A 17,295-nucleotide genomic window follows, 5' to 3' on the forward strand; every position below is an offset into this window, starting at 1 on the left:
ATACTGTGGGAAGGATTGTTGAAGAGCAGTCTTTCTATGGTCCAGATCTCTTCGCACTGGCATCTTCAATTCTGCTAGGTTATCTCCATGTGCTTACTCTACTAACTACCCTAACTTCAGTATGTCCACAGTGGAATTCTCTCCCTTTCTCATGTGAAGGAGCCCACAAACTCTTAACACATCTCTTTAAATAAGTTAAGTTCTTTCATCTGTTGTTTACTTTTGTCTTCTATTGCCATGTAAATCCTTATGCCTGTTGCCTAGATTTTTGCAGAGCTGTCAAGCATGCTGCTGAGCTTAATAATGGTGTTATTCTTCCAGATCTTTTGGTTTTTCTTTTAGCCCAAGTGTGGTGGGAGTTAAAATCAGTTATCTGTAGGAATGAGGCAAGGAAATTAAGAATGTTGGCAAGACAGTGCTTGCCTAAAGGGGTAGTGAAATAAACGAAGATGTAAGAGCTTGTGGTTAGAGGCCAAGGTTCCAGGGAGCCAGAGGCACTAGTGGTAGCTCAGAACCAGGGTAGGGATATCACTGAGTAAGAGCATTGGCCAGAGAATGAGCTGTCTGAATTTATGATTTCTGCATGGCAGTAAGGTCTAGGGTGTGGTTGTGGGAGGGGGTGCCGCGTGATGGAGATCATTAAAGATAAAGAAGCCCTGATTCTAAAACAGTAAGTTGTTGGATGGGTGCTCCGCAGTGTTGCACTTGTAACAGGATGGTGGTGGGATTTGGCAGAGAAAAAGCAACTGACGCAGACTTCAGGGAAGGAGAGAAGTGACAGAAAAGCAATGGTGTCAAGGAGAGTGGTGTCAAGGAGAGAGACCTATTAATGTCATATGCCTGAAGGAACCAGGCATATAAAGGCAGAGGTGTGAGACTGTCCAAGCTGTTTTCTCAAAGATCTCTCTTTTTGCCAAAGATCTGATCATGTTACTGCTTATGGCATATATGCAGAAGGACTCCCTTGGCCTCTAGTTCCACAGCAGAAGCAAAATGGCACATTTGCAGAACTTGGTTGCAGCTAGTGTTCTTCCTGAGGCCCTGCTCCTCGAAGCAGATGTGCATGCCTAAAACTTGGAGGCAAATACGAGCTATCAAGAGGTGGGGGCCGTGTAGGGAGGGGACATTTTCTGCTGGTGAAGATATTTGGATTCTTCTGGGGCAGCCATGGTGGAATTTCTGGTGTTTTCTCCCTTGTGTCATAGATACAAAGCTGCTTTAGGTGGCAGCCGGGTGTTCTGTTTGAGTGTTTGCCTTGGCTGCACCTGCGCTATTTCTGGGGCCTGCTGTAACAATGTAATAAAGATGTTATAATTTCATACAGTGATTCTATAAACAGAAAATTTTTTGTTTGAATAAAAGGTATCTTAGTCTCTCTTCTAAGATGTTTAGTTACCAAAAGACAGCTTTACAGGGACCATTACAGAGTATTCTAGAATTTAAGTAATTTAACATAAAAAATATTTCTGTTTTATTCAGGAGCTGCTATTTGTTTGTGGAATTCATTAGAAAGGAATTAAAGGCATTAAATTATTTTCATAAAGCTCTGTGGTGAAATATAAAAATTTTGGAAAGTTAAAGTAAAAAAGAGAAAAAGATAATTTTTAATTTAATTTTATTATTTTTTAATTTTTTTTAGGAGACAAGGTATCAGCTTCTTCAGTTGCGCCCAACACAGCGTGCTTCCTGGATTGGATATGCTATTGCATACCATTTGCTAAAAGATTATGATATGGCACTAAAACTTTTGGAAGAATTTAGACAAACTCAGCAAGTAAGAACTTTATTCTGTTTCTCCTACCGCACAAACTAAAGTAGTTGACTTCTATATTGCCCTGATTCCCAGTTGTGCATTAAAGTCTTTGGAACCTGTGGGAGCACCTGGGTGGCTCAGTTGCATAAGCGTCTTGACTCTCGATTTCAGCTCAGGTGGTGATCTCACGGTCATGGGATTGACCCATGGGTTCTGTGCTCAGTATGGAATCTGCTTCAGATTCTCTCTCCCCTTCCCTCCTGCTCACTTACTCTCTATCAAATAAATAAATAAAATCTTTAAAAAAATAAAGTCTTTGGGACCTATGGAAAAACTTGAAAATTTTCACAATGATTAGAAAAATTTAAAACAATTCTTGATACAAAATAAATAATACGAACATTTTTATACTCTTATTGTTTTGATGACATGCAAATGACTAAAGAAAGAAAAGAATACATAAAAAATAATTTTGTGATTATGGGAATTATTTCTCGCATATATTGCTTATGTTTTATATAAACACGTTAATACATTTTAATATATATGTAAAATAGAAAAATACAAAAATAATACTGTGCATCATGAGATAAACAGATGTTAACATTTTGCCACAATTTCTCCACATTTTATTATCTTTTAAAGAAATATTACAGAAGTAGCTATAAAGGTCTCTCACGTCCCTAGGGGTAGCCACTGTTCTGAAATAGGTATAGATGGTTCCTGCTCATGTTTACATTATGTTTAAGTCCATAAAAGTTACAGACTATTATTTTGTGTATTTAAAAATTGACATGAACAATATGCAGTTTTTTCCTTCAACATGTCTTGCTATATACATGTGTTGATACATGTAGGAATAGTTTATCCATTTTTTTTTTAAGATTTGGTTTATTTATTTGACAGAGAATGAGAGTGAGAGAGCATGAGCAAGTGCACAAGAAAGGAGAGTTGCATGCAGAGGCAGAGGGAGAAGCAGGCTCCCCACTGAGGAGAGTAGAGGGAGAGGGAGAGGGAGAAGCAGTTTCCCCACGGAGCAGAGAGCCTGACATGGGGCTGGATCTCAAGACCCTGGGATCATGCCCTGAGCCAAAGGTAGATGTCTGGTTTAACCTACTAAGCCACCCAGGCGTCCCTATCCTTTTCTTCTTTTTTTAAAAGATTTTATTTATTTATTTGAGAGAGACAGAAAGAGCATGAGCAGTGTGAGGGGTAAAGGGGGGTAGAGAGAGGAGAAGCAGACTCCCCACTGAGCGTGGAACCTGATAGGGGTCTTGAACCCAGGACTTCTGAGATCATGACCTGAGCTGAGGGCAGCCGCTTAACTGACTGAGCCACCCAGGTATCCCGGTCTATCCATTTTTAACTTTTGCCTGGTATTTCATTATATAAATAAGCTGTAGTTTATTAATTCCACTTTTTCCTTGTGCCAATACCACACTGTCTTGATTGCTGTTACTTTATAGTAAGTTTGGAATTTGAAATGCATGTCTTCCTACTTTGTTCTTTTTCAAAACTCTTTGGCTATGCAGGGTTTCTTTTATTTCCATTTGAATTTTAGATTTAGCTTGTCAATTTCTGCAAAAAAAGCATGCTGAGAGTTTGATAGTGATCATATTGAACTTGTAGATCAGTTTGGAGAAAATCACTGTCAAAACAATATTGTTCTGATCCATGAACATGATTTGAAATGTCTCTCCATTTCCATAGGTCTTTAATCTCTCAGCATGCTTTCAGTCTTCAATGTATAGGTCTTACTTCCTAGATTTATTCCTAAATATTTTTTTTCTTTTAGGCGTTATTGTGAATGGAATTATTTTAGTTTTATTTTTGGGTTGTTGGTTGCTAGTATATGGAAGTATAATTGGCTTTTGTATTTTGATCATGTATTCTGTTATCTTGCTAAATTTTTTTATTTTAGTAGTTTTTTACATACTTTTCTATGGGTATAGGATTTGCTGACCTGAATCTTTACTTTGCCATAGGCAGAAATGCCACCTTTTTGTTTATTTTAAAGAATGTGTTATTCAGTCTTCTATTTGTAATTGCTTCTTTTAGCCTGTGTGTGAATGACTTTTCTGAGATAGCAATTAAAGATCTATAATTGTTTTGTGCAATAATACAAATAAAATAATTCAATTTTTTTCAGGTTCCTCCCAACAAAATAGACTACGAATATAGTGAACTAATATTATACCAGAATCAAGTGATGAGAGAGGCAGATCTATTTCAGGAATCTTTGGAACATATAGAAACATATGAGAAACAAATATGTGATAAACTTTTGGTGGAAGAAATTAAAGGTAGGTTGACCTGCTTTTTCTTTTTTAGTGGCCTCAATTAAAGAACGAAAACTATCCTAACATTTAAATAAGACTTGCTATATAATAAAAATTTTTATTGTTAAGTCATTATTTATTAAGTTGATCCTCATAACAATACTATGTATGGTTGTTACATCCATTTTAGAGTTGAAGGGCTAAGGAATAAAGAGGTTAAGTGACTTGCCCAAAGTCCTATAGCCGTAAGCTCGGTAGTACTAGATTTGAGTCTAGGGGTTTTGACTCCAGATTCCATTTTCTTAGGCAGTATGTTATACTCCTTCATATCCTCTCCCCTCCCCCAAAATGGGTCCATGAAACAAATAAATAAATAACGATGAGAATAGTATATGATAACACCGAGATCACCATAAAAGCAAGATTCCTTTATTTTCAATATGGGCTAAGTACGAAGGCAGGATCCTGATAAATAGCTTGTTAAAAATGGGTCAAACACATTTTTTTTTTTTTTTTAAAGATTGTATTTATTTGTCAGAGAGAGAGAGAGAGAAAGAGAGTGAGCGCACACGCACAAGCAGGCAGAGGCAGAGAGAGAAGCAGGCTCCCTACTGAGGAAGGACCCCGATTCGGGACTCGATCCCAGGACCCTGGGATCATGACCTGAGCTGAAGGCAGCAGCTTAACTGACTGAGCCACTCAGGTGTCCCAAACACATTTTTTTTTTAAGCAAAGTTTTGTTCATCAGTTACCATTCTCTGAGCAATACTATAATAAAATATCCAACTAAAGTAATAATGAGTTTAAAACTAAAGCTTCATATAGTTGCAGGACTTCTGAAGCTTAATAAAAATAATAGCTAATGTTTATTTACTTTTCCTTTGTCTCAGAGTATGGTAATTGTTTAAACTGTTCTATTTCATTTGATTTTTTAGCACTTCTAACATAGGTAGATTATCCCCATTTTATAGTTTAAACTGTTCTATTTTATTTAATTTTTTAGCACTTCTAACATGGGTAGATTATCCCCATTTTATAGTTGAGGAAACTAAAATTTAAAGAGGTTAAGGACTTTCCCAAAGTCACCCTGCCTTTTAGGTGGTAGAGTTAATTTCTAAACACATCTTCCTGGCTTCAGAGTCCCTCCTTTTTTTTTTTTTTTTTTAATTTTATATTTTATTTTATTTTTTAAAGGTTTTATTTATTTATTTATTTGTCGGAGAGAGAGAGAGGGAGAGAGAGAGAGAGAGAAGAAGAGAGAGAGAGCTTCGCACAAGCAGGGGAAGCAGCAGGCAGAGGGAGAATCAGGCCCCCCACTGAGCAGGGAGCCCAATGTGGGACTTGATCCCAGGACCCTAGAATCATGACCTGAGCTGAAGGCAGATGCTTAACCGACTGAGCCACCCAGATGTCCTTATTATTTATTTATTTTTTAAAGTAAACTCTGCACCCAACATGGGGTTTGAACTCATGACCCCAAGATCAAGAGTCACATGCTGTACTGAGTGAGCCAGTCAGTCCCCATACTTTTTTTTATCTAAAATAGTCTTCATTTTTATAGAGCAATTTTAGGTTCACAACAAAATTGAGTGGAGGTATAGAGATTTCACATATACCCTCTGTTGCCACACATGTAAGGTTGGGCCATCCCTTGCCCCTGCCATATCAACATCCCCTATGAGAATGGTACATTTGTTACAATTAGTGAGCCCCCACATTGACAGGTAATTACCACCCAGAGTCTACAGTTTACATTAAGGTTCACTCTTGTCCAGGTTTTGAGAAATGTCTCCACCATTGTAATGTCATATAAAGTAGTCTCACTGCCCTAAAAATCCTCTGTGCTGTCTGTTTCTTTCTCCTTGCCCCCAGCTCCTGGCTACCACTGATCCTTTTACTATCTCCATAGATGTGCCTTTTCCAGAATGTTATATAGTTGGAATCATGGAGTATGTAGGTTTTTTAGATTAGCTTTCACTTAGTAATTCAAGATTTCTTCATGTCTTTTTACGAATCCTTACTTTCTCTTTCCCTTTCATGAGTCCTTTCTAACTGCTGTACTCTGCTCTTCCAATTAATGTACTGATTTAAGTTTTGTGAATAATACTAATATTGACAACACTTTTAATTTTTATTTTATGTGTTTATTTTTATTTATTTTTCCCCAGTTTTTATTTAAATTCCAGTTAGTTAACATACAGTGTAATATTAGTTTCATGTGTAGAATTTAGTGATTCAGCACTCAGTGCTCATCACAAGTGCCCTCCTTAATACCCATCACCCATTTAACCCATCCCCACTCACCTCCTTTCCAGCAAACCTCAGTTTGTTCTCTATTGTTAAGAGTCGGCTTTGTGTTTGCCTGTCTTTTCTCCCCTCTATGTCATCTGTGTTTTTTTTTCAAGTTCCACATATGTGTGAAATCGTACAGTATTTCTTTCTCTGACTAATTTCGCTTAACATAATCATCTCTAGCTCCATCCGTCTCATTGCAGATGGCAAGGTTTCATTCTTTTTCATGGCTGAGTAATATCATTGTATATGTAATATACTACATCTTCTTTATCCATTCTTGAGGAAGTGGATGTTTGGACTCCTTCCGTAATTTGGCTATTGAACAACACTATTTTTCAAACTGTTGGTAAAATGGGAATAAATAATTTAATGTTCTGGTTTCTTTTTTCTATCACTTATAATTGATAAGAGCAAAGAAAAATGACAATTATTTTCACATTCTGATGTATTATTGCTGTTTCCTGATTAAATATTAGCTTAGGTTGCTTTTTGTCTCTTGTGACATCAATCCAGAATACAGTGATTAAGAAGTAGATATGACGTATGAGATCAATTCTAGTTAAAAAGTCTGCAAATTGTCATGTAACCACATTGATCCATATGTTGCTAGTGAGGGTAATTTGGGAGTCTTCATTTTGAATATAAAGCCAGTGCTTCATACTGTTTATAGAGACAAGTTACAGTATTTTTATTTTTTCAGTGAACTGTCAGGCTCAGAGACTTTTGGTATTTACAGATTTATGTCTTTTGTAGTCCTTAGCTTATTAAGATCTTTTTATAAACTGAAAAAATGTTGTTAGAGATTTTCACTAACTTATGCATATGCAGTTGTGCTTACTTATTCTGTATTCCTCTAGTAATAACTTTTGCCTGTGGTGGAAGCAGAATTGAAAAATATGTTTTTGTCTATTTACCTAGGGTAAGCAGGGTAAAAATGGGACTAGCCAGCAATTAGTTTTGGAGGAGTGGGGCATGTTTATAGTTTTAAATAGCAAACATTTATGTATATTCGTTTTTACCAAGCATTGTGCTAAACCCTTTCAATTAATTCATTTATCACAAAAGCAAACTGAGGTAGTTGATATTTTATAGGTAAGTGGACATAGGAATTTTGTGTGAGAAAGTGGTAAAACTGGAAATTGCATTTGATTAGTCTTCCTCTAGAGCTTGAGTAATATATATATGTAAATAGTGAAATAATAGTACATAATAATTACTTCAACATATTGTCTCCTCCAAGATGATGAAACCTGAAATAAAACATCTGAAGGACATATTCAAAGGGTTATTTCTTTGAGATAGATTGGGGAAGGGGAAGTCTTAGCAATAGAAGTTGAGATATATCCTTTTTTGAGAATCTCCCTTTTATCTTGGGTTAAATGTGCTTTACTTTATATCTGATTAGTTTAGATACTCATTTCCCATACCTGCTTTTTTTTTTTTTTAATGATTTATTTGTTTATTTGAGAGAGAGAGTGAGAGAAGGCGCGTGTGCATGCATTAGCAGGGTGAGGGGCAGTGGGAGAGGGAGAGAGAGAGAATCTTCAGCAAATTCCCTGTGGGGAGTCAGGTCAGCCACTCAACCAACTGAGCCCCTCAAACGCCCCTCCCATGCCTACTTTCAGTTAGTGTGGTTTAGTAAAAGGATTTGAACCTTAGGGGCGACCCACATGTGAACCTGGTTTATGTGGTTTCTTGCTGTGAAGTGGTACTTAGTGTTTTAAGTGAGTTAAACTTCTCCAATTTTAGTGACATTGAAAGGGAGCTAAGAGAACTGAATGGAGAATTGTTTAATAAATGATTTGATCAGGTAGAGTACATTCAAATCTAGCAGTAGGAATGTAGGGATGTTTCATTAGAATTATCTACCAGTCTATAGAGGGAGTCTTTAATTATCTTAAAGGATATATAAAAATGTGCACAATACAAATATTTTGACTAAGAATTTAAATATCCTGTGTGTATTTTTGGGATGTAGAGGGGAGCCAGAAATGAATGTTAGTATAATAGAATGTTATATAGAATGAAGGTTCATTTCTGAAGTCAAGCTGTGAATTAATCTGTGTTGAGTTGGATAAACTGCAGCATGCCCCAAAGGGAAGCACGTGTGGTTCTGTTTTTCATAAACATCTATTATGCTAATAATGCTTAGTGAAGTCTATGAGATCAGAAGGGTATTTAATGTTTAAGTAAAATGAATGTGAATTTAAACTTAATTTTAGGGGAAATGCTGTTGAAATTGGGAAGATTAAAAGAAGCCAGTGAAGTATTCAAAAACTTGATTGATCGGAATGCAGAAAATTGGTGTTATTATGAAGGCTTGGAAAAAGCTCTGCAACTTAGTATGTAATGATTTTTCTCCTCTACGTAATCTTAACTAGTGTTTGAAGTAAATGTGCAGTTGTAATAATATTTGAAGACAAATATTTTTAGCCTTAGCATTTATTTTTCCATTTAGGAAAATTATAGGTTAAACATGGCAGTGAAGAGGAATTTAGATGTTTATTTATATGTAAGTGATAAATGCTCACAGATAATTTTAAGTTCCTTAACCCATTAAAATGTTACCAATTTAGACTAACCAGAAAGCCGGGGAAGAAAACAAGCATTCCCTTTCTGGGAAGTTTAATATTTTTTAAAGAATTAGAGGTTTGTTACCCTCAGCCTCTAAGCATGAGAATTAGGCCAAAGAAATTTTGCTGAGGGTACGTACTGTACAGCATCGATATGAAAATTATTTTCTTAATTTCAAACTATCTTAATTTGTGTAGAGCAAAATTTTACATATTTTCTTTTCAAATTAGGTGACCTATCCTTTTTAGAAATCTATAGTATTTTTCCAAATCTTCCTTAATATTTTCATAATTAAATGTTAAGAGCAGTTAATACTCCTAGTAGATTTACTCATGGATAAACACATGGCTGAAATAATTATGAAAATATGGCTTAAGGGGGTTGAAACAGCAGAACTTTTAAATTAAAAAAATATTGTAAAAATAGGTAGCTATTCATAATCATTTATAGAAAATTTGTTTTACCCTAATCACTGTTACAAATTAATCCAGGTTTTCTGTGTGTTTAAAATTTAATATCATGAATAATTAATTTTCTTCCTTAAATTGTTTTTACAAAAAGGATGAAAATTAAAATATTAATTAGATCATTAATTTGTGTCTTTAAAAATCAGGACAAAAATCATAATATATTTGAAGGTTGGAAAGGTGAGATAACTGTGATGTTTTTCTTTATCAGTTACTGACATGTAGTTAATATTAGAGATATTTAAATGTTTAGTATAATGAATATATGTTCCATGTCAAGATCCATGCTTACTCTAAAATATATTGATTACAAAACTAATTACATTACTTTATCTTTTTAGGTTCCTCCTTAGGACCTTCTCTCCCCCATGGTAAGTTCTGGAGCTCCAACTTGTGACTTCAAGTAGGGCATTGAAATGGTTTGGTTTTGTCTTAATTTTACTACAGTTATAAGACGTATTATATCTGGGATAGTGGAGAAAAATTTTTTAATACTCTATAGGCATAAATATGAGACCTGCTTTTTAAAAATAATGCAGCAAATAGACTTCATGTAAATTTTAGTATAAGGGTTCTTGATATTTCTTGAAGTCTCCAAGTTGTTAACAGAATATGAAAATTATCTTTCTTATATCCCAGGTTTTGAATCCCAGCACATTGGAGCTCCAAAACATACTAATGGGGGAAGGAAAGAGTCTAAACAAAATCAAACATTACTTTTTAAAGTATTGTATTTATAATCTTGATAGTGAACACTACATTTAGTACAGAGATACCTTGATCAGCTAGTACCAGGGGTTCTTCTTAAAATAATATTTCTGTTTTCTGAATGAAAATCAATTAAAAACCTTACAGTTTAAAATCAGGTTTGTTTGCTTTTTCTTTAAATTCTCCTGTAAATTTTGCTTATATGAAATAAAATCTGTTTTTGAAAATTATGCAGGATATTATTTTCGAATAACAAAGTAGACCCAGATCCTACTTTGCAGATTGTTGCTGCAGAGTAACATGTAGTTTATATTGAGTACTATAAAATTAGGTTTGTTGTGGTAGGGAAGACCACTTAATGATAGAACTATTTTTTATATCATTGTATTTACAGGGAGAAATAATTGCCACTTTAAACAGTCTATACTAATAGGGTTCTTTTTAATGGATTTTCATTGAAGATTTTAAATGTCAAAACTACCTTAAAAATTTAGTTCATCTTTTAAACTATAAAACATTTACACTCATGATACTGAAACGGTTGCTTTTTAAAACCTAATCAATCAGTAGTGCTCGCTTCGGCTGCACATATGTTAAAGCCTAACCAGTAAGCAGTTACAGCCTTTTTTGGCGTGTGTGTAGGCCTCACTGAGTTAGAGAATTTGTGTGAGAAAAGTTAGAAAGGAGCACTTTGTTTTTCACGGGTTGTGCGCTAAGGAATATAAGAGAAGTGCTGTGTACCTTGAGTCTGTGTGTCTTGTATGCGTCTGATTTGAGTTGGATGTAGAATCTGTTGTGATGAAGTTTTGGATTTCTCTGGAGATTGGGTTTAAAATGTGTTTTGCTGATCCTATTATTTCACCACCAGAGTTTTTTAATATTAACAATGCAGTCTTTCTTTATTACAGTTTTTAAAGTTTATTAGCATTTTATCATAGATAAAAGTTCTGATGCTTTGAATCTCACACGTATTTACTGATAATAGGCACTTTAGAAGAGAGGCTTCAAATTTATGAAGAAATTAGTAAGCAGCACCCCAGAGCAATTTCACCTAGAAGATTACCTTTGAATCTTGCCCCAGGTAATATTAGGATATCTTTTGTAACACTAATAATTATTTGTTATTCAACATCATTCACATTAAAAAAAATTTGTTTCTGGTACAGAGTTTACTTTACATATACACATGTCTTGGGAGTGGGACTGATCAGTTATAAACTTATTCATGTGGTAATAAGTGTGTGTAGCATATAGCTATATGTTGCTTTCAAGTATCAGAAGTTATCTGTATAAGATTGTTTTTCTTATGTGACTTTAAATATTAAACACCAGATTTAGAAGATAAATTAAGTTCTCTAGAATTGATAACAAATTTTATGTGAGGTATTGTGATTTAAGTGGTAGAAGTTTTGAAGTTTTAGGTTTTCTTTTTGAGCATACATTCAGAGAAGGCGTGGTGAGCCCTTTGTGCCCACCACAGTGTTGAAGAACATCGCCATTCGCTGTGAAGGCCCTCTCTCCTCAAAGTTGTCCACTTTCCTGAAATTTGCCTGTGTCACGCTGTTGTTTTTAGAGAGCTCTGTGTATTTTGTATCTCTAGAAAACAGAGATACCCCCCACTTTTGTACTTGTGTAAATCAGAGCACTGTGGTATATATTGTGACTTGCATTTATCGAACAGCAGTATGTTCACGACCTTGATCCAAGTCCTGCATGCAGTTGAACTCCTTCGCTTCGGGGCTGTAGAGGAGGTAAAAGTGTATTAGTTCTTCGGATAATTAATATCTTTGTTGATGATTTTATAGAAAATTGTGCCTTTTTCTTAGAGTTGTCTCTATTTTTACTTGAAAATGCTATAGATCACTAATCAGTACTTATTGGGACTTCTCACATGTCTTTTGACATAAGTCAGACCCTGGAAAACTAAACAACTTTAATAAATGAAAAGACCGGGAGGGAGACAAACTATAAGTGACTCTTAACCTCACAAAACAAACTGAGGGTTGCTGGCGGTAGGGGGGTAGGGAGAGGGTGGTGGGGTTATGGACATTGGGGAGGGTATGTGCTGTGGTGAGTGCTGTGAAGTGTGTAAACCTGGCGATTCACAGACCTGTACCCCTGGGGATAAAAATACATTATATGTTTATAAAAAAAATAATAAATTAAAAAATTAAAAAAAATCTATTCCAGGCATGGGGTGAGGAGGTGGTTTATTTTCTAATGAGTTTTCATTTATAGTGGAAATATTTGTTTAAATAATTGGGTTATAATTTTCTTTATCAAAAGATACATGGAAATTAAAAAGTTTTTTAGTTCACTGACTTTAAAAATGTATCAAGTACCTGTTAGAAGTGTATTTTATTAGACAGTCGGTACGAGTTCATTGTAAACAGTTTATTTTCCACTAGTACATCTCAGATGATAAATAGTATTCTTCTGATGCTCCCATTTTTGTTGTGGCTTTATGAAATATTGAAAGCAGATTTCCCTGAGGTTTTTCAGGGAACATTAAGCTCAAGTGGGCAGTATCAGTCTCAGTGGGGAGGGTGACTTACTTGCTGAGATATTCTTTAGACAGGTGAGTTGGGAAAGCTGGGTTGAACCCAGCAATCAGGTTTCTGTGGGACTTGTTAGAACTTTCATACATGCATTGTGAATTTCTGAGATGTGAGGAGGAACATTCCCATAGTAAAAGTGTTTTGTTGAAGATGCTTGGCCCCATGTTTCTGTATGTCTTTTTGTAACTAACAGCATTTGAAATATAATTTACATACCATAAAATTCACTTTTTAAAGTATGCAGCTCAGTGTTTTAGTGTATTCATGGAATTGTGCAACCATTATCACTATCTGGTTTCAGAAAATTTTCACCATTCCCAAAAGAAACCTCATACTCCTAGTGGTTACTCCCTGACCTCCTAGTACCAGGCAGCCACTAATCTACTTCCTTTGCCTGCATTTGCCTCTTTGGGACATTTCATATAAGTGGAATCATACCATATGTGGCCTTTGGTGTCTGGCTTCTTTTTTTTAATAAGTCTCAATGTGTGTCTTATGTCACATTGTGAGTGGGGATATTCTTTTAGTTTGGAACTTTCAAATGCATTCATTGGCCTCTTAGAAAAGAAAGAAGACTCACTTAACTTTAAGATTATTATTATTATTTTTAAAAATTTTATTAATCCATTTGACAGAGAAAAAGAGATCACAAGTAGGCAGAGAGGCAGGCAGAAAGGGGAAGCAAGCTCCTTGCTGAGTAGAGAGCCTGATGCGGGGCTCGATGCGGGGCTCGATGCAGGCCTCTATCCCAGGTTCCGAGTTCATGACCTGAGCCGAAGGCAGAGGCTTAACCCACTGAGCCATCCAGGTGCCCCTCTAAGATGATTGCTAACAAGATATCTTAGGCCTGTTTTTCCTTTATGGAACATGGGGCTTCAACTTTACAGTTCCTTAGTTCTTTTCACAGTTCATAAAGTTTGTCAAAAGCTCATAGTGCATGATAGGGAATACAGTTTTACTGAAAGGCAGCTTGGAACCAACTGTGGATTATAAAGTGTGACTTAGGTTTTTGTGGCCATATCCTGGACTCTCTGGGATTCTGTCTTTGAAATGCTAAAGGAGTCTTTATACAAGATGGGGCTCAGTTGAAGGGTCTTAGGGCATGGGCTTCAAAGTCAACGTCACTGTGAGGTTCTAACACGTATGGATTTACAAAGCTCCAGTGAGCATAAATAAAATCCTACAGATACCTCATTGTACCTGGGCAGAAATTGAATCCTTTGTGGTGTTCTGCCTGTCTAGAAATATTTTTATGTATAATAAGAAGGGTATTTTGACATTAACAAAAGCAGTAAGATTTTTGTTTAAGAAACATCATGGAACTTGAAAATGTAAGGTGAAAGTTTTGAAAAGAGTTTTCAGTTTTGAGGTAAAAAGGCTTAAAACTGGGACGCTTGGGTGGCTCAGTTAAGCAACTGCCTTTGGCTCAGGTCATGATCCCAGGGTCCTGGGATCGAGCCCCCAATCAGGCTCCCTGCTCAGTGGGGAGCCTGCTTCTCCCTCTTCCTCTGCTGCTCTGCCTGCTTGTGTCTCTCACTCTCTCTGTCCAATAAATAAAATCTAAAAAAAAAGGGGGGGGCTTAAAACTATTGAGTAGCGAACACAGAAGTCCTAGGTAGATTTTCCAACAGCCTGAAATATTAAGCACTGTGAAAATAATGCAGGAATGTAGCTACTTTTCCAAAGAAGTAGTTTTAATTCATCATTTTCTACTGTTATACAGATGAGAGGGAAGGAGATGATTCCAGACTATTAAATACAAAGTTCTCATCAAATTTTGCTCCATTCTTCTTTATTGGGTTATTTATTATTGAGGTGTAATTACACATAATATTATATAAATTTAAGGTGTTCAACTGTTGATTTGATACATTATAATATTATCATTGTGGTATGATAGTATGTTAGCTTACACCTCCACTAGGTCACATAATTATCATTTCCTTTTTATCGTGAGAACATTCTCCATTATTTAGAATAAATTCCCAGTGAATCAGCTAGTCTTATCTTGCTGATTGTGTTAATTATTTCAGCAGTGGATTTTGAGACAGCAGTTTTTACTTGAATCCACACTTATCATCCAGAGAAGAATTAGCATAGCATCTGTGTAGACAGATGACCTGTTTGGTAAGCTGTAATGCTAACAGGCACTAATTAGTGATGGTCTTTTTTTTCCCCCTAAAGGAAAGTCTGGCGGGGTTGGGAGTTACTAAAAATTATTTTTAAATAACTAGGAAGAAGAGAGATAGATTGTTTTTGTGGAAGGGTTTTTCATATGCGTAAAGAAAGTGCTTAGGAGATGGATAATGGTAACTAATTTTGGAATAGAGCATGTGATGGAGCATTTGAGTAGCTGTCTGTGGGCCTCTTGTTTAGATAATGCATTATTATAGTTTCAGATAAAAGATTATAAAAAGTTTTTTTTTTTTTAAAGATTTGTATTTATTTATTTGACAGACAGAGATCACAAGTAGGCAGAGAGGCAGGCAGAGGGAGAAGAGGAAGCAGGGTTCCTGCTGAGCAGAGAGCCCAAGGCGGGGCTATATCATAGGACCCTGGGATCATGACCTGAGCCAAAGGCAGAGGCTTAACCCACTGAACCACACACGTGCCCCTATATAAAGGTTTTTAAGTGCAAAGTTTTTTTCCTGTTTATCCCCTACCTACCAAGTTTACTTCTCTAGAGGCTCCCATTGTTAACAGTAGGTAGTGTATTCTTGCGTAAATATATTGTGCATATAGAAGCAAAAATGTACTAGGTAGGGGTTCGTATATAGCTTTCCTTTTTTCTCCCTCTTCTGTACAAAAGTAGTAATAGCATAGATTGCTGTGCACTTGATTTTCTCTTCTGTATCTGTGCTTAAATTCACACAGAAAGAGCTCCCTCCTTCTTTCTCATAGCCGCTCAGTCTAAATAACAGTTTAATGGGAAATGAGGCTTTCAATATTATGGATAATCAAGAGTTGAGTATATATTCTTTTAACTCCAATCTGCCAGGGTGGTCTGAATTGACTGAGAAAGTTAACCAAGAAGAAGAGTTGAGAATAGCCTCTGACATGAAGATAAAATGCTTTTTTTTCTCAGTGGATGTCAGCAAATTTGAAAAAGACTCTTTTTTTTTTTAAGATTTAATTTAATTAATTTATTTGAGAGAGAGTGAGAGAGCAAGCACGAGCAGAGGGGAGGAGCAGAGGAAGAAGCAGACTCCCCACTGAGCAGAGAGCTTAATTCCGAGATCATGACCTGAGCTGAAGGCAGATACTAAACCTCCTGAGCCACCCAGGCTCCCCTGGAAAAGATTATTAACTACAGAAATATAGTAGCTGTCGGATATCAAGGCCTATAATGGTAGACAGCATTTATTGAGTGGTTGCTGTATGCTGGATACTCTGTTTACTGCTATATATTTACCTGGTTGGAGCCATCTGGGAGCACTCTTGAGCCTGCTGGCATTGTTGCCTTCACCTGCAGTGGGGAAATTGAGGACTTCAGTGGACAGGTTATTTGCTCAAGGTCACACACAGAGGAGGTGGAAGAATGCACATTTCTCTGAGTACCTGCATCTTACTGTCCACCACAATATTGTTAACTTTTACCTTATATCAAAGAAAGTGCTGGAAAGACTTGATCTCTGAAACTACTTTTGAGTTTTAAAGAAGTAATGATGTGTCTTTAACCCAGAGTGAAATTTTGTGTTGTTTTGGTAATCTGATTTTCAAAACACTTATACTTTGTATATGATCTAATAAAAAAGATTAGAGATTATCTGAAAATGAAAACAGTCTGTATAGTGACTTGAGTTAACAAATGTCAAACATGTTTTTATATTTGATAAATGTTCTTTTCCTCAATAAAATTTAAATATCTCTTTCAAATTTTTGTGACATATAATTATATTGAGTATGCATATTTTGTTCAATATAGTCAGTCATAACAAATAAAAATAAACACTTTGGGTTGTTGATATTTTTTTTGTCAAGTGTTGATTCATAATGAAACCATAGAGGTAGTTTCAGTAGTTTTACTTTAGGTTAAGCCATTTATGACATGTATATCTTTTTTTTTTTTTTTAAATAAGTGAGCAAATCCATGTCCCTGTATATTAACTGTTCCAGTCAAAAAAGTTAAAGCTTTAAGTGAGCTAAAGACTTTGTGTTGTATTTTTTTTTAAAGATTTTATTTATTTATTTGACAGAGAGAGAGATCACAAATAGGCAGAGAGGCAGGCAGAGAGAGAGGGGGAAGCAGGCTCCCTGCTGAGCAGAGAGCCCAGTGTGGGGCTCAATCCCAGGACCATGAGATCTTGACCTGAGCTGAAGGCAGAGACTTAACCCATTGAGCCACCCAGGCACCCCTCGTGTTGTATTTAAAATGAAAATTTTTCTAATTTTTTCTGCTTCCAGAAAGTGATGATGAGTTTTTTTTTTAGGGTCTAACTATAATAGAATTATTTACTTGATGTTGCAAATAGGGTATTTAATTCTAATGATAAAATGCTCTGGGGCTCAGTCTAATGTCTAACAAAAGTTTATTTTGCTTATTATCCATCTTGCCCACTCGAATGTTAAGTTCCATGAGAGCAGAATTTTTTTTTTTTAAGTTGTTTTAATCACAGTTATATCCCTAATACCTAGAACAGTGCCTGGCACATGGTGGGTCC

At 35.7% G+C, this 17,295-nt stretch overlaps 1 protein-coding gene across 4 annotated transcripts in view; it reads left to right on the forward strand.

Annotated features, from left to right (window-relative positions):
* NAA16 (N-alpha-acetyltransferase 16, NatA auxiliary subunit) overlaps positions 1 to 17,295 on the forward strand; it is a 64,795-nt gene that overhangs the window by 8,446 nt on the left and 39,054 nt on the right. For 2 of the 4 annotated variants that reach the window (XM_032314359.1, XM_032314362.1), the window contains 5 exons: positions 1,640 to 1,774; positions 3,903 to 4,056; positions 8,550 to 8,669; positions 9,710 to 9,739; positions 11,062 to 11,157. In XM_032314359.1, coding sequence (XP_032170250.1) covers positions 1,640 to 1,774; positions 3,903 to 4,056; positions 8,550 to 8,669; positions 9,710 to 9,739; positions 11,062 to 11,157 — 535 coding nt within the window. The remainder of the gene's footprint in view (positions 1 to 1,639; positions 1,775 to 3,902; positions 4,057 to 8,549; positions 8,670 to 9,709; positions 9,740 to 11,061; positions 11,158 to 17,295) is intronic. The other 2 variants (XM_032314360.1, XM_032314361.1) reach the window with 2 other exon arrangements.

Source organism: Mustela erminea, chromosome 15 (genome assembly GCF_009829155.1).
Source record: "Mustela erminea isolate mMusErm1 chromosome 15, mMusErm1.Pri, whole genome shotgun sequence".
Lineage (NCBI taxonomy): Eukaryota > Metazoa > Chordata > Mammalia > Carnivora > Mustelidae > Mustela > Mustela erminea.